Source organism: Athene noctua, chromosome Z (assembly GCF_965140245.1).
Source record: "Athene noctua chromosome Z, bAthNoc1.hap1.1, whole genome shotgun sequence".
NCBI lineage: Eukaryota > Metazoa > Chordata > Aves > Strigiformes > Strigidae > Athene > Athene noctua.
In genome coordinates, this window is record NC_134077.1 from 65,072,408 (window position 1) to 65,091,437 (window position 19,030).

The window sequence follows — 19,030 nt, forward strand, 5'->3', positions numbered from 1 at the left end:
ATTCTGATCAACAAGAAAGGAATGCATTTTTCAACTGCATTAGCTCAAAATGTTTAGCAAAGGATGGCTGAAAATGCTTTATGAAGTCACTGAGCTGTGTATCCTTTAAAGTTATTGTGAATTAAAAGAGCTTATTAATTTAAACACTGCAGATATTCCTGAATAATTCCACATAATAACACTTCTCTGAGAAAAAACACCCTATGTTCACATGTCACTCAGCTTCAAAGCAAGCAAAAATAAACAAAACTTTGAAAGATTTTATGTGAAGTAATCCCAAAATATAAACTGTCCAGATGCAAGCTAGATCTTCATGGACTGTTAGTACTAGCAAACAAAAGCATCAGTGTTAAAATGTGTTAACTAAGTACACTGCTATATTTGAAGAGAAACAGAAGTTGAAAAAGTTGAGGGACACCCTTTTGACTACCAAGATGCACTGAGCCTTCCAGACATACACTAATGCAATCAGAGATGATAATTAAACCCTACTTTCAAACAATGTTTTGGAAAATGTTAAAGTACATAATAAAATTTATTCACATGATAATCTAGAAATTTTTATCATCTTCTGAGCTAAGTGAATTATGTTACTATTATTGGAAAGCTACAGAGAAGTATTATACCACCTTAATGGAACAAAGACAATTTTCAAAAAACTCAGTCTTTATCACTAAGTTTTAAGTGTATTAGAAAAAGCTGTTGATGTTAAGTGAGAATAAATTTTTGGAATCACATGCGTGGTGGCATGAGCACATGATCATTGACTCCTGACTGAAGTTTCTTTTTTCTCCCTAGAAAAGTAAATTCCTCTCCCACCGCAATACCTAACCTTGTGCAACTGCAGACTCGACAAGGTCCAGCCCTGCAGGAGCAGCAGCTTTTCTGTGCTTTGGCAGTGTCATATCTTTAAATCAGTTACTTAAGTGCCACAGAAAAGAATTAATCCTATTTTTTTCACTGTTACTCTCTTTACCCTGACAGACCCTCAGCCTTGCAGTTTTCACAGTTCCAGGATTTCATAAAGAGGGTTTATGAACTGGTACTGCAAAAGAGAACTTTTCATAACACTCTCATGTAACCTGTAAGAAAGGCACCTAACTTTACAAAGAAACTCCGATGCTCCTCTAACACTGTTCTCTGCTATACACAACATATGCAATACTGTTGCTTAATTTTGCTATACATTATGTAATTGTACAGGTTAGCAGACAGTGTACAAGACAAAGATACAAACAGAACTTAGAATTTAGTATGGTTTATAAGTGCTGCTATATCACATGTACATAAACAGAAATACTTAGCTGGATATCTAAGATGACACAACATATTACACCAGTTCCTGGCATTTCATTATAAGTGGGCTCAAACAGTCTGCCTCTGATCGTGTACTACTGGTCTTAATGATCTTGCACTACCAGTGACATTTCTAAACCCAGGAACAGACTATTTTTTGTTATCAAAAATATTCTACCACTGGATCCAACTTACTCCATTGGAATATTTCTCAATTGTAACAATTAGTTAAGATAATTCAGGATGAAGGATAAACAACAGCAATATAATTACTAACAATGACAATAAAATATTACCTACAAATTAAATAACCATGGTCTCATTTCCATTGTTTATTTTCAAAGGCATACAGTTTGAAGTCAGTGGGAATCTGGACACAGATTTAAAAAGTGATCAGGGAGGTTAAATCATACAGCACTATGCTTCAGAACTAAATTTAAGAAACAAGTATTGTGGTACACTGGCTGTATGTGTCCACTTCATACACTGGTTTAAAAAATGGGAATCCTAAGAGTCTTTAGACTAGTTTCAAGAAATTTTCTAAAGAGAAGTTAAGGTTCAGTTCTGAGTAAGAAAATATACTGTTCATGACCTCAATATACTGGTGTTCCCAATTAAGTTTTTTTAGTGCTGCAGGTCATTCTGCAGCCGTTTCTTAGACTGCTGCACAACTCCACCAGATCCTAGCACATTAGTGTGAGCCATCACATTAATCAGTTATGGACAGTGCCAGGTATGTCAATTTATGCTGCCTGAAGTTTTGACCATGCACCAGTAAGAGTTTTTCATTTTCTTTAATTAAGGAATTGGGCAAATCTTTTTTTAACATGTCACTAACATTAACACGGACTTCAGCAGATTTATGAGTTTACATTCAAACACTGTGTTCCCCTTCAGAAGAGCTCTGACCATCCCATACATTTGTATTCAGATATATGTGTTTCCACACACAGCCCCAAATGTTGTTTAGTGTATGAATATTTTATTTTAATATTATGCCGGCCACATCCTGATGTATGAAGTATCTGCAGGAAAAACATGCATATGTGTTCTCTTTATCCCTTTTATTCCTTAAACCCCAATAAAATAACAATTAATTGATAAGTAATTTTAGATTAAAAGGTCTGTTCTTTTATATAGGTCACTACTATCCCTTCATTCATTAAAAACTAGAGAGTAGTCATCTTAGCAGAAAGAACTGATACAGTAAAACAAAATTTAACTAATATAAAAGGCAACTTCTAAATTTTTCTCTTGAAAAAGCAAAGACACATTACAGCCCAATATTCAACAAGATCAAAGTGCTATAAAGTCATATTGATTTGGCATCTCCCTTCCCTCTGGATCTGCTTTGTGTCATAACAAGTGCCAACCAAGAGCACAAACCTTAAACAAGGAATGTGTTTTTCTGAGCATGACACACACATATCCTGAAGCAGACATAGTAAACTCTGACAGTGATAAATCACCGCAACTGTTAAATTGAATTATTATTCGTACTTTTCACTTATGTTTTCTAAGTATAAGATAAAATAGCATCATGACTGTACAAACTTTGAAAATTGCTTCACTCACCTACAGAAGCAACAGCAATATATAAACCTTATTATCAAACACACTGGGTGATTCCACACAACTAATTATCTTTGTAAGTTATCGTTAACTTTTTTAGGAACATTTCTTCATTCTCACACCTGAGAAATTTTCTTGTATAATGGCAAAGTACTATTTAGAAATAAAATCTTGGGACTACTACTTAGAATTGAGAATCTTTAATTCATAATTTTAAAATCACCTACTGTATGGTTCACAGACAAAAAACCCCCAAACAATTACAGCAGGTCTATATTAACTAGAAAGTTTTTAAAATTAAAAGTCCTTCTAACTGAGACAGTAATAAGATTCGTTCAGCAACAACAACTTCAGGAGGTTTTTCATAAATACATATTGAAGAGTCAACACAGAAATTTAGGCAACACAGAAAAATAATTTCTGTTTTGAGTTTGTTAACCTACTACGATCTTCAAGACCTTCCATGCTCTCCATGATTAAAAGACAGCATAGCTATAGATTTTGGAAGCTGAAAGTTGTACACATTTTGCATAAAACAGCCCTTGAAAATCATCAAATACCTAATGAAAATAGAATGCCAAATTAAATTTAAAAGAACAAATTACATGAAAGATAGGTATGACTGCTACCATTGTATGTAGCCAAGAAAGGGGACTGAAGTGCAAAGGAATGCATCTCTTCCTTTAGCTTCATGCCAGTTAGATACATGCTTAATTATATTCCAACAGGCATTTTGAGAGTTAGCTATGGTTTCACAAGAAGATATGAAGATCTTTACAGAGTTAGCTTCACACAAATAGAAAGGGAGATCATGGGAAAACCTGACTAAGGTGAAAAAAATTATGGGGCCCTAGAGATATCCTAGATAAACAGCAGCAAGAAGCAAATCTATGTATAAAGCACTTGTATATCAAGAACCTGTATAGCAGAAAGTCCTGCACATTAATATCTAAGCTACTAGAAAAAATAGGGTTTAGAACATTTCTTTAAAAACATCACATGCTGTTTTAAAGATCTATTGATCCCCTCTACACATCTCAAGGTAACAAAGTTACTTTGTAGTTGACCCAATAATATAACAAAGATCTCCCCGGCACTGGATTTACCAAGAAGCCTTTCTGTATTTTTGAGTGAAAACTGAAACATAGTTGAAGGTCTTAAAATAACAGGGATAAATGGTACGTATGTACATATGCTTAATAACCACACACTGTAATTACACAATAATCCCATTTTTCTTCCAAATTACATGTCAATAAATCTTTCTCACTGCACTATAAATTCCAAGGTCATGGACAAAGGTGTTTATTAGTATAATTACAATGCCTCTATAAAACCATTAAGCTTTTAGATCCTGATAGTGTTCCATTTTCACTCCCCTCCCCACAATGGAGGCAAATATTTCCTACAAATGGAATATCCAGAAAATACTGGAAGTTACTTTTAAAAGACTATAAAAATGTGATGGTTCATGCAATTTCTTTGTTAAAGTTTTCCTTTTTCTTTATTTATTCTTTCACCGAATGTCAGAATTTATTTTTTTTCTTAATAGCATGGTGCAGCAAACAGACTCAAAAAGTATTCTCTGAAATAAGCAACATTACTACACTGTGAAGAGACAACTGAAGCATCCTACATTTCACTGTGTGCCAGTCATTAATTTATTAGAACAAAAAACCCAAGGTCTTAGCCATCTGTTGAGAAGTAACTTGCAGTCCAAACTACTGACTGTTTTTTCTACATTAGTTTCATTTTTCCTGGGCACAGTTCTACCTGTCTTGGTTACTTGCCTTCCTCTGCAAAATACCAGAAGGGCACTTAAGTGCATGATTAGTAAAATGATTGTTGAAATCAGACTACTGAATCCGACTAGCATGATCAAACTTATTCCGTAATTTTCTTTAGAAGGGAAAACCTATTCTTACTTGGAAATGAACTTCTGCTCATAGCTTTCAAAGACTAACTAAAGAGATGTTATGTAATCATGACTTAATCCAGTGGTCTCTCTCAATGTCTAAATTACACCCAAATTGTTGTAACACAGAGTATCTTCCTCAGCTATCCTAAACTCCTTGACACATTAAAAGTAAAATGTGATTTTTTCTAACTCAGGGATGTCTTTTTTTATTAGATGTTTATACCTGACTAGATTGAATGTAAATGTAATAAACTGACAATTCCTTTCACTCTTCTCTCAATGTAAAGTAGAAGGAATTTTGGAGATTATTATTTTCTTACTATACAAAGATAGTAAAGAATTTGCCTGACAAAAACCAGCCTGAATAATATTCTTAGTACTAATCAATAAAATATTTTGTAGCAGGATAATTTAAAAGATAACAAAAAACATTCAAATTCCAATGTAAAACCTTGACGTTGCTCAAATTACAGAACTAATATTACTGACATTCAACTTGCAAAACTGGACAAAAGAGGAACTGCAGAAGAATGAAACTAACACAATGGTAATGCCAATACCCTTTCAAAATAAGAGCTTCTAATTATATTATGTTTGTGTGACTCATACTGCAAAATTTTGAATTGTTGTATTGAACTTCATGTTAATGCAAGCACATAACTAGTTCATAACCACAAATTTTAACTTTATTCTTTCTCCTATTCTGCTCATTACTTACATATTTTCCAGAAATCCTGACTCAGAAAAGTTAAGGCAGATCTTCAGCAACTTGGTTGCTAGTCGCTTGGTTGCTTCATTGATGACTACAGAGCAAATACAATACTTTTCTAAAGGCCATGTACTGACCTCAGTCCCCCCAGACTACTCATGCTGATACTGATGAATGTTCTAGGCACAGAACAAAGGAAACGCACAGACCTAACAACCTGGCTGGAAATAAGTTAGTTCAGCAAGAAAATGCAGGGATCAATATCCCTAATGAGGTGATCTCTAAAGTGGAAAAAGAACAGGGCAACCCTTGGACCTTGAATCTTAGAGGCTAACCAGAGAAGCAAAGCAAGGAGAGCTGTGCACCATAACATAAAGTGCTGCTTTCAAAATGCTAAACTGAATAGAGTACAATTATTTATCTCCAAGAGAAGATTTAATGCACAAATTTATTAACTTGTTTTTTAAAATCACAAAGTAGACAGTAAGACAACAAAACAACTTCACAGACAAACCACAGAAAAGAGAAATTTAAGGTGAAGATATCTGAAATGCAGACTGAGTAATAGATTGCAGATTTCATCACAGTTGTCTTCTCTTTCCTTCTGTGCTCTGAGGTCCAGCCCATAATAGGATGCTCTTTATGTGTCTCTCCTATTGTGTAAAGATAGCAGCTGCTAGAAAGAAGCATGGGAAAACTTTCCCTTCCCATAGACCTAAATTCCACATACAATGACTGCAAGCTTTAACAAGAAAGCACAAAGAATCAGCGCCAGGGCAAGTCTTTAGTTGACCTAACTCTTTGAAGACTATTTATCTAACAAGTTAGTAGTGGAAGTTACGTAACAGAGAAGGGGAATGAGCAGGCTTACTTATTTTACAAATAGTGTTAACGCGAACTGAAATACATGACAAAACTGTTTAACCTGTAATTTATTGTAATAAGAAAACATATGACCTCTTTTGACTAAGAATAGGGCAGATGGCAATGCTAATCAATTCTTACCTACTTTATAAATTATTTAAATGTTCAGAACATAGAGAGTATGAAAACTAAAAACTCCATTTAATTAATGAATCATGAATTTTAGTTTCTCACCTATTCAGAGGGGAGTTTACTTCTCTTTAGCATGCTAAACTTCATTAACAGAAATTCTCTATTAAGTTAGATGCTAATGGCAATCAGCTATACTGTTTTCTTAAAAGAACAGCCTTTAACTTCACCGGATAATGCATAGAAATGCTGTGTCTTGTCAAAGTGACAAGTTTTAGGGAATCAGCAGTATCCCTCAGTGCACCCAACTCCTAACAGTCTTTCCAATTCAAGATGTCAGAGAGTTTAAAAAAAAAAAAAAAATCCAAAACCTATTTCCGTTCTTATACTGACTGTAATCTTTGCTGTTCTATTTGAGAAGCATGAACATCACTTTGCTTTCCTCATATAAGTGAGGCCTTTCAACCTTTCTGTAAATTAGAATTCTGCGTTTGTAGAAATAGCCAACTATTAAAGTGACTTGCAAAGTATATGCGATGGTATTAATAAAAGAAATTGTGTAAATAATTGAAATTATTTTTCAGGGAGGACATGTGGCTATAAAACTATGACGAGGAAAAGAAACAAAAAGCAGCAAATTGTGTACCACCTTCACCCGAAATCCCCACCAAGAACAGAGAGCCCGCTCAGGGAAAATACCCACTTCTAACAAACCTAGAAATCCCAATCTCTATCAGAATCTAATTAATTCAGATGTGTCTGTTTAGCAAAGGCTACCACACTTTCTGAACACAGAATATGCATATAATGATTTAAATGAAATAGCCAGTGAAAATAAAACACTCTAAACCTTCCCTTCAAAAAACTTTTTTCTGTGAGTGTTATCAAAGCACTTGGATGAGACTCTTTTCTTGATTATGCTGTCATATATCAATGGCAGCTTCACTAAACTCAGCAGAGTAAATAAACCCAAAATTTAGGGTATCCTTTTCTAAAACATGTATTGAAGACTATTTTGACACAGATTAGTGTGCAAGTTACATGGTTTAACACATACTGCACTTGAAATGCACACAGAGTTATTGATTAACAATTTATAGGACGTGTTCCATAAATTAAACCTTAAAAAGATACTGTTTTTATTTCAGGTACTAACATATCTGAAAGGAAGTAAATATACACTCAGTGACTGTCAACAGGAAGAAAAATGTTTTTAAGACATGCTTGTATAAGAAGTACAAATTATGTTTGCTATAGATGCCTGTTTAGCATTTGTGTAAAAGTTTCTCTTCAAACACAAGGGAATCAGAGCTACTGATTTACCTCATCTAATAAAAAAAGTGGTGTAAAAGACTTACTTAGTTCCAGCTGACCTTGAATGTAATTGGCTACCTTGGACGTCTCTATGGTATATGCCATTAAGAAGATAAAAATATACAGGATTAAAATCTGAACCGATAAAGCCAAGAAATTAAGTATTACTCCTTTAATAAGCCTACTTTATGGAAGTACATGAATACCAAAATATCTCCTTACTGACTGCTGCTGAAGTGTGAATAAGCTTAAAAATAAGTTAGCAAAAGTAAAAGCATCTAATATTATTTTTCCCCTTCCTACCTGTTTAAAAACTATGAATAAAGAATTCAAAGGTTTTTTACTCCGTGACACTGACTCCATCCAAAAATCACTTGTACATCACCAAATTCTCCAACTTTTCATATATACTTAGTCTAGACCAATAGATTATTTTGTACCTTAAGATGAAGAATCTACTGTATTTTTTCAGTGTAGCAGTTATTTTCTTCCTTACTTCTGTACTATTTAAGAGTTTAAAAGCTTATACAATTATAAGAACACTTTTTTACAAGGTCAGGGTTGATTATTAAAGAGATGAGATTGTTTCACTGTACTACAAAACAAGAGCTACAAAAAACCCCATTTGAAGTCACAAAAAACAATTAGACAAGACAGCCAAGTCTGCCAGTTAAAACACCAGGGCAAAGGCAGAGACAATTTCTGCCTGTCATGAATAAAGTGGGATTTGTAGTAAACTGTGGGAGAAGAAAAGCTTATGAAAGACTGTTTCTTAAATTTAAAAAAATCCAAACATGTAGAGTTCAAAATAAAAATGTCCCTTTACCCCTTGGTATCAAAGTAGTTTGTGTTAAACTGCTACTTGAATTTAGGAAGAACTTATCACAGGTTTGGAACTGTAAAAAACAAAAGTTGAAGGTGAGATGATGATTTAGGAAGTATACATTATAAAATCATATGCACATAATTAAAAAAAAAAAAAAAAAAAAGCAAAGAAACACTATCATGAACTTGTGTCTCCATGCTACCACAACTGATCTTGTTCCCTTCCTTGATACAGTCATAGATACAGGACATTACAACCACAATGCCATTTTGTGCTAACTATTACAGTAAACATCATGAAGGAATTATGAGACATCAATCAACCTTCTGATATTTAAACTGAAGTTTAGGGACAGTACGTGGCAGCAAGTATACAACTTAATTTTAGTTCAAAACTCCATGGAAAGGACTGAGAATTATGGAGTAATACATTTTGAAAACAAAATCAGTGTAACTGTAAGTGGTAAGTTTCAGTTCTAAGGAGTGTTTTGTCAACTTTCCTAGCCTCCATCCTATCACAACAGCTATATTACACATTGCATTATATCCTTACAGCTTTCAGCTATAATCAAGCATTTCAGACTTAAATGAAGTTGTTCAGACTAAAACAACTGCTAGGGGGTTGCAGAAGTAGGGTGCATTTTAGAATCACTGCTGTCTCAGAAAAATTGTACCTAGCCTTTAATTAATAAAGACAACAAGCTGTGAAATCTAATTCAGTATCGAATAATCCATGCAGTAGTTCTGTTTAAAACTCCATCCTATATTTTAAATACCTGCAATTGACTTTTTGTTTCGTTTCCTCTGGACAAATGTTAAGGTATGTTTCACCATGGTGAAATTTCATGCAATAATATATGAGTGACCCTAATGAAGACTTCAAATAACATCTGTCTTCTTGTTCTTCTTTATGATACTAATATCCATTTAAAAATCTTGAATCAAGTATTTCCCAAAGAAACCAAACACAAGTCTAATAACTTATATATATTTTATTTACATCTGAAACAAAAAAGCGATAGTGTTAACAAGCAACCTGACTTAAACATTAGACAAATTTATTCTTACACTGAAAAGAAACACCCAAAGTTAGGGGACTGGGAGGGAGAAAAAAACAAAACCAACAGGCAAAGTGGAAACGTCATCATCTTTCACCCTTAGTGAGGTATGGCATTTTTAGTAGATAATACTGCTAATGAAAACCCTCCCTAACAAATCCGACGTCTTTCAGTTTCCTCCACTCTACATCACTTCAAACTTCAACTCTGCTGCAAGTCATCCTCCTTGACATCCATTTTTGCCATTCTATTTCCAACAATCATTTTTGACATTTCTACTAGTTTTGTAGCTTGCATCTCTTTGGCTCTCCTCCTGCCATTTCTCATCACTTCCTCCCTAAATCTTCCTCAGAATCGCAAGTGCTTCTCTCTCTCAAAATACCAGTGAAACAGTGTCTTTTGCTCAGCTATCAATTCACAGAAGAATACTGGGAGGTGGAAAGACAGCAGTAAGGCTGAAGAGGAGACACAAGCAGCAAAGATTGTTTTAAATAAAAAATAAGTAAAAGCTGCAAAGCTCAGGTCACCACACATTAGTGGCCTGCCATCACAAGGCTTCTTGTCTTCACATGTTCGATATCCACAACCTCTTAGTCTCTCTCTGCTCCTTGATTTGCTATCAGAGATTCTGGTAAGAACATCTTTTCCCCTATTACTTTTAGGTCCGGGGAAAACTCTAAAGCCTGATGAAAAAAAGGTCTTTCTCTACTTTCACCTAGTACATTTCAAACTGACAAATGCATTCTCTACCCTGAGACTATATTCACGAAATAGCTAATCCAGCTTTTAAAATACTCTTATGAGCTCTATCAAAAAATCAAATATTCCCGTATTTCTTCCTTTGTTTTTCCTATAGCCTGCAAACACCTCATGATAGCTAGAACTGCTGTCTCATGTATCATGTAAAATCCAGACACTTCATGGATTACAGATACTGGTGTACACTGCTCAGTCCCAAAAGCAGAAATGGGAAGTTATAGCTTGAAGTTTCATCTCGAATGTGTTTTCTGAGTACCCTAAAATTCCAATGGACTGAGCAGTGTATGTGCACTTAGTCCTATAATTTTAGTTGCAGAAGAACTGCAAGATTTGGCTTATTCACCAAAAGATAAATTTTCGGTGCCTGTTTCAGAAGGATAATCATCTTACCTTTACAGTTTCACTTAAGATTTCGTTTTTATCTGCTTCTTCACTCGAGTGCACTTCTAGTTTATTATTTAATTCCTGTAGCTGTCGTGCCTGTTCATTCAAAAGCACTTGTGCCTGATGCTCCCGCTGTAATGCATTATTTAATTCTTCACACGCACTTTCAAACCTCTCACGGGTGATCAACTTCTGATAAGGGAAATATTAATGGGTGATCAATTTCTGATAAGAGTTTGATTATGTAACTGTATTCACTTGTTTACATGCCTGACTTTCAGAGTTCCACTTGCAAACATATCAAGTTCTGAAACAAAAGTGTGCTAAAGATGAGTATTTAGGGTTTTTTAACATGAGGACAGATCACCAAACAATAGAACAGCAGACCACTTTAGTCGTTCTATTTTTTTCAAAAAAGCATTCTGGGTACTGTAAACCATATGTACTCATTATTCTACTTAAATTAGCAACCCAGGTTATAAAGAATCAGTTTTAGAAGGAAATATGCAGATCAATGTCCCACATTTCACTGCGTATCTTATTAACCCCTGTAAACATCTTCCTGGACTCCTCCTTCCCTCCCCAAAATGTTCCAGAAATAAGAAATAATTCTTCAAGGAAAATCATCATCTACATTTGAATGACAATCTAAAATGTGACAATTTCATCTAACTGTCCTAGAATGGTAAGGGAATAAAATCTATTAAGAACAAAACTGAAGATGATTAGATATAATGTTGTCTACTGGAGTAAAAAAGAGCCCATTTTACCCGCTAGGAACAGGAAGGAGAATGGATGTGGAATCATCTACTAAATACTCTCTTCCTGCAAGTGTTTTGGTTGGGACACACTGACAGGTCTGCCAGCTAGGCCTCAGGATCAACACTGAGCACAGCTACAGAAAATGCTGCTCAGTCAGACACGACTGTTTCAGTTATACTGTGCACCTGTAAAGCGTGTTTAAGAACCCTTAACCATTCGTTTTCTCAAATACCTCAAATGTGAGCTCAGTTCTGAATGCAACCTATAGAAAATAAACACAGAAGAAAAGATGTCCAGTGAACCTCCAGTATACTAAAGTAACACAATTTTCTTCCCCTTCAATAAAGACTGAAGGCATAGTTCCATGAGTATGACTGGGAAGAAACCCACAAATTGGAATTAATCCCTCAAACATGGTGTCCATTACGCAATATACTGTCGCTTCAAGTGGTTAAGGAACCTTTTTGTTGTCTCTTCTCATTCCTGCCCGACAGTGCTATTTACGGGTTAGTCAACCCATAGTGTTTAAGTAAATTGATCGGTGACAGAAAAGAGTCAGAGGAATTTGGTGGACATGTGCTACTGAGAATGTAGAAAAAACCTTTTTTTTTTCCCTTACCATAAACTTACTCCTTCAAGGAAACAGCCACACTAAAATTTGCACGACTATCTCAGGACATAATCCATACTCAAAGGTGTAGTAAAATGTCTATCATCATATTCAGCAATATCCATGCAGATTTTAAAACAATACATTTATGCTTTATAACTTCTCATGAACATACTTATTGGATGCCCTCATTCCAGCTGATTTTACTCTGTTGAAGTGAAATAAATAAATCCTTTTAGGGTATATAAACCACACCACTTTCAACATATGGAAGAAAACCTGGGTTGCTGAAGACCAAAGATGTAATTTACACAGAATACCTCATTCTACAAAACAAAGAGAAAATCCTGCAGAAGGGATATACTTCTATATACACCTGACATAGTTTAGTGACATTTACAAGGCAAGTTTTCCGGAATATTCTGTTAATAGCAGACTGATTTTATACTTGTTTTTCAAAAGAACACAAAAAAAATGTGTAAAAAGGTAGATCTCTTATAAGCAGTCTCCATTAGATCAAATATACTTACAGATTGCTTAAACATATTTAACTGCTCCTGAAGGCTCTGGGCTTTATCAGCTTCTCTCTTCATCTCACTGAAATTCCATTTGAATTCTGCAAGTTTTAGGCGCAGTGAGCGGCGTTCCACCTCTGCTGTATGAAGCCTTTGTATAAATTCAAATATTTGCTTCTGCAAGGATGCTATGCATTTCTGTTAGTAAATAGAAACAAAATCATGTGCTACAAAATGAGCTATTTTCACAATAAAATCAACTGCATTTAATACCGAAGCAAATTAGACAAAGCTATCATTCGTCCTCCATCTCTGAAAGACACACACAAGTAGAAAAATGTGAACCAGTTTCATCCTGCTGTTGAGGGTTACTGAAAATTCTGTTCTCAAGGAAGTACCTGTTTTCATGTACGGCCCACAATAAAAGACTGATTATGTGAGAAAGAGCTTATCCTTTTATTTTGGTTAAAGGAAAGAAGGTTATCTTTACTGAAAGATAGAACAGTTAGCCAGAGAAAAATGGGGAAAAACCACCCCAAAGCTTAACATTTAGTTAAAGCCAAAATCAAGTTTGTTCATACAAAGCAAATACAATTTAGACAGAACTTTAAAAATTTTTTTCTTGGAAACATCAAATCTCTTCTTAAAATTCTTCAACAATAAAGAAAAGATCTACTAATTCCCTAATGTTTTTGGGTGTTGCAAATCAACTTCTGACTCCTTATATACTTGACTTCAGATAACAGACTCATAAACAAACTGAAACAAAATTAATAGTACTATCAAGAGTGCGTCACTGTAACACTTATGCTGGGAATCTACTGTTCACACAAAGTAGCACTATAAATATGCATACCATAATGGGTAGTTTATCACACAATCCAGCTTCCAGGGCCTGGGTATTTATTTCATGAAGTCCATGAGCCAACCTCTGTACCAAGGAGTCTTTCTCCTGATAAGTAATGCTCATATTGCAGTCTAGTGGAACAGTCCCCATTATTACATTCAGCTTGTCCATAAGTTTTGAGAAGGAGTTCCTGGCTGCACTTACAAGTAAGTGTCCAGAAAGCCACAGCTTTGGATCTTTAAGAAGCAACAACAAAAAAGAAACATCAAGTAGGTTATTAGTTTCAGGGGATTTTCAGTGGAAAAGAGAAACAACAACAAATAACATCTTTAAAATAGTCAGTAGGAAATTCCCATTAAAGAGTGGAAGATTTTGCTCACAGGAATATCTCAGAAACTTTGGGACAAATTCCATATTTAGCTATGAACACTACTCCTATCAATCTTTTTTTGATGGAAGAGTAGGACAGGATTCTAAAGAACAGTATTTGTTTGTCAAAGAATAATTTTCCAGTTGTTTTTATGTTCTCCTTCAATACTACACTTCTAATTCTGTAATTCAGAAAACATCTAAGACAGATGCAAGCAAATGCAAGCCAGGTCAAGTATGTCATATGTGATAGCACATGGTAAATTACTTTATCACAATATTTACAATGCAAATTTCTGAGGGTTTCCTGTCTCCTCTTCCCTCCTCTCTATAGATGTCTAAATCATTTGCTGTTGAAAATTAGTGAGGCTTGGTACCTTAATGCCATACTATTTATATTCTGAGACAAGAGAATATAATTTACCTTATTCCAAGGCAATTAAAATTTTACAGCTACAATTACTTATTTCCCCACAGGATTTTGGTAATCATCCTTCTCATATAATGGACTTAAGGCCCCAGCACACCCAACATGTCCTGCTTACTGCTAGATTCGTCAGGTCTGTAATTAATAATTGTGTTTAATGTTGATAAATAAAATTGTCAGTGCTCCTTCCACTAATTGGTATTCCAGATAACAGTTAATAGGTTTATTTATGCCTTAATAAAAGTCTTGTAATTTAGTTTTCCCTCTGCTAGGCAGGTCTTAATCTGTCATTACTTGTCTTATGATACCATCAGTGTAAGATGACAAGAATGGAAGAGCTTATTTACATTCAGTAGTACAGCACATCTCCTGTTGCTGCAGTGAATTAAAATATTTACTTAAGAGTATAAACAGAAGAAAATAACCATAGCATTTTTAAATTAAAGAATTTTCTTTTATATATTGCAAAGATAAGCCAAAGTTTCAAAGCAAACAAAACATGATTACTAACATTCTTAGATCAGATTTCTCATCATAAAGAACGTTATCATTTACACAAGATGAAACTTAACTGTAAGCAAACAAACAAAAAAAAGAACATGATGAAGTCAAATATTCTTTTTTCAGAGTCACACTCCTGCTTGGTTTCAAAATACCACCACTCCAACAACTCCAGTACTTAACTGGAGTACCATTTTTGAATACATGCTCTCCATAATCCCAGCTAGTAGTAAACCTGTCTTTTAATCATGTCTAAGACTTTATATTTATAAATACATAAATATAAATATATTTATATTCATGCCTAAAGCTAAAAATCTTATCCAGCATTTTTATCTCACACTTCAACTAATAAAACATCCTTTTAAATAAAAAACCCCACAATTTTTATTCTCATACCCAGAAGAAAATGCTACCGGGCAAGACTCCTCTTTCTTCCTTATGTTGGATCTCTGATGTGATTACTACCCACATAAAAGATAAGATACCTTCATATTTTAACTCATCACAGATTATCCTGTCCTACCTGTCTTACAGTTTCACAGACCATCTCTCTTCTCCAGTCATGACACATTCACTACTTTAAATGTTTAAATTAACCTAAAATTAAAACCAGAACATTTGTACTGCCTTCCATGTAAGATGAAACCTAAACCTTCTAAAAACTTCTCCTTTGCCATGATTTTGGTAAGTATCAAAACAAGGATACTGTCAATGAGCTACTGTTACTTCATTTTTCCTAGTATTTCCACCTGGTACCTCATTTTACACGAGACGGTTTGCCTGACAGAAAACACAGTATTTCTCTATATGTGCAGTACCTAGGATGGCAGCCCATTTCCCTATTTCTAGACCCTCCAGTTTAACTGTATTAAAAATAAATTAATAACAGCAGTTCAGGCAATTGTGTTGTAGCATTTTGAAATAATCATTCCACTCCGTAACCAGGATTCCTATTATTTGGGTCAGTTCGGCATCCACAACTTAAGGTACTTTCTTGAGATGGGGAATAAAAAAGCTAATCACCACCTGTGCTGGTTTTTTTATGAAAAGCAGTTTAGAGTAAATACAAAGTTATATGTTGATGCAAGTTACTGACTGCTTTGAAAAGTGAAATGAGAATATAATGCAATTCCACAAGTAACTATTTCTATAAGCACTGGGAAGAGAATATATGCTTTAGGTATATACATTTTAAGCACCTGCCCACTAAGGATCAAGGAATTACAATAAAAGCATTAAATGATGTACACTGTGATGTGTATAAGAAGTTATTAACACAACTACAGGTATATCACAAAGAGCAATTCTGACATTAAACAAAGGACGAAAAAGACAATGAAAAGTGACAAATCTTACTTCACTGACAAATAAAGAATTCTTGTTTACTCTGTTTTGGCGAAACAGAACACTCAGTAGGGTGAACTTGGTAGTACTACACAAGACTAGAATTTTAATGCTACGCTTCAAAAGCTTTGTGTATATAACAGTTTATATTTGTACTTAAAAAGCTTCACCTGTACTTTCTCTGGTTTATTGCAGTACAGGTTCTGTTCAAACAAACCTACAAAACCAATCTTACAAAAAAACATACCAAAACCCCGCAATACTTAAAAAATCTTGTATTCAAATTGAAGCTAATAGATCGTTCCAAGACATGCTAGAATGAGAACAAAACTAATGGACAGTGTGAAAGGAATGATGAATCAAACCAACAACACTTTTAAAAGCTCAATAAAAATAATAAAGCTCACCAGTGCACAAAAGCCCAATATTTCCTGTGTTATCTGAGTGATCTGAATTTGGTTTCTTTCAACTGCCTCAAATGGTTCCTCAGAAGCTAGTAATTGAAATGGAACCATTCTATATTGTAGATCCAGATAGCACCTTCTTGCACCTACTCTCTCCCATGATGTAGTCTCATCTGGAACTGCCATTATTTCAAGATCTGAAGAGAGCAGATGCCTCTCAGATTACCTATTTACATCTTTAAAAATTTCAAAATCATTTAAGCCAGTTTGAAGGTCTAAACCCTATTTGAAATATGAACATAAAATAATTTCCTAGGTAATGCAAGCTTTCTTTCAAATATATCCCTTCAGAGCCTTATTGCTTTGATACTTCTGGAAATTTCATGTCAAACTTTATTACTATTTTTGGAACCAAAGGTTCATGGAAGACTTTTGATCAACAGAATTCCAAGTAATACACAAGCAGTTAGATCTTGAGGTTCTGTGAAAATGACTTAAAATAGAGATAAGCCATGAAAGAATCACCAAACTGACTGTGGATATAAGACTATAACTGTGTTGAGTGCAGAGATATCAAGTAGATAGAGTCCACCAGAATTCTCATATACTTCAATAGTGGCAAAATATCATGAGGTTTAGGGTATTCTAAGTAGTCACTCCAGCACATCAGTGCTGCTGTAAAGTTTCTCTTGTTTCTCTCCCAATTTGCTGTTCTTACTCAATACTCTGTACACTTGCAATATAAGCCCATTGAATATTCTAAAACACAGTTCTAACTTTGTTTTGTAAAGATAAAAATTGAAGTTACTGAAAACAGGATGATCAAAGAAGAGAGTATCTGAAACTGAACCAAACCCCTTCTGATTCAATGGCTGACTTCTGTCACTGGTTTACTGTTCAGGCTTCTGGGGAATATATCCCCTTCTCTCTGTCCTGCTATTTTTCTCTATTCATAGAAATTATCCTTCCTTTAATATCCTTTATTCTGTGGCAAAATTGTTGGGACTTTGAAACTACCATATATCAAAGAACTAAGTATGACAGCAATGCAGAGGAATCAAGTGAGATCTTCTATCAGTCCTCACTGCAAAGAAATTAAGGAAGATAGTTAACAGCTGGGAGACAAGACGTGACACTTCCAAAAACTGGCACTAAAATTTTCCATAGATGGAATTCTGTATGACGAGAGACTTAGAAAAGTAGGGTATCTAGACACAAGTTTAATTAAGCAAATAATTAGAGTGAACACAGTCAAGAGATACAATAAGTACTGCTATATATTGTGTAAATTGAGAACATTTTACTTCTCTCTCCAAAACCACAAGATAGCAAGTAAACTAGATGAAAATAGTATCCATCAAATTTAACTGTTTTCCAGATTTGGAAATTCTATATTCATATCATATAAAACACAGTAGGAAATTATTTCCTTTCAGTTGGCAGCAGTAATGTCCCAACTTGATTATGTGCCAGTTTTAGGGCCTGCACTTAAAAAATACACAGATCAAACAGACAGAAATGACATCAACTTTCTCTATGAAAAAAAAAAATTAGGTTTGAGCTTCAGTAAAATAGTTTTTGAATATTAGAACAGTGGAACACGATAACTAGGAAACTTGAAAATATGACATCATTAGGAGCTTTTAAGAACAGGTTTGCCAAACACTTGCTGGCATGGTGTAAATGGGTTTTTTCCTATCTCACAACAAAGCAGGCAAAACTGTTTATATGCTTTCTAGAAGCAGTCTCCAGCCTTCAGTTTCCATGGCACTATATATTGAAATGATAAAGTATCATATCACCAATTAAAGAAAATTAATCTGTTCCAATAAAACAGCTCTCAAGAGATTTGATCCAGAATAGTTCAGATAAAATCCTAAAAATGGAAATGCTGTAACCACACTGATTATTTATCTTCTACTACAGAAATACACTTTTAAAATTACCTGCTTTTTTAACAACATCCTGTAATTCAGTTACAGAACTGATTATTGCAGCAAGGAGGTTAGAACTAGTAAACCAGCTGAGTGCTTCAACACGGTGAATTTGTTCCTCTTCGCAACCTGTGAAACAAAATTGTAGCTAGCAATAAAACCGAGTAACTCAGATAAGGCACACTACTATCTCCAGCTCTTTCAGAAGTTGACCAAACCTAAAAGTAAAACCAAAACTAAGTATGTAAGACACAAACTAATTCTTCTTTCAGGACAATTTAGATTGTATTAAATATGCTTCCAGCACTACTAAAACAGAAAAGTAAATGGATATTCTATTTTGGTAAACATTACTGATACCAGTTACCCTTGTAGGGGGAAGCATGAACTGGTCTGGTAAAAGAAAGGGACAGGGAGACTAAATAATATCTAAAGAAAAACTTATAAACCCTATACTAATATTTTACCTGAACCAGAAAGCAACTT

At 34.4% G+C, this 19,030-nt stretch overlaps 1 protein-coding gene across 6 annotated transcripts in view; it reads right to left on the reverse strand.

The window, feature by feature from the left end:
• Nucleotides 1-19,030, reverse strand: part of CCDC171 (coiled-coil domain containing 171) — a 148,034-nt gene that overhangs the window by 63,421 nt on the left and 65,583 nt on the right. For all 6 annotated transcript variants that reach the window (XM_074933256.1, XM_074933252.1, XM_074933253.1 and 3 more), the window contains 4 exons: nucleotides 18,557-18,673; nucleotides 13,572-13,798; nucleotides 12,731-12,913; nucleotides 10,835-11,020 (listed from right to left, as the gene is read on the reverse strand). In XM_074933256.1, coding sequence (XP_074789357.1) covers nucleotides 10,835-11,020; nucleotides 12,731-12,913; nucleotides 13,572-13,798; nucleotides 18,557-18,673 — 713 coding nt within the window. The remainder of the gene's footprint in view (nucleotides 1-10,834; nucleotides 11,021-12,730; nucleotides 12,914-13,571; nucleotides 13,799-18,556; nucleotides 18,674-19,030) is intronic.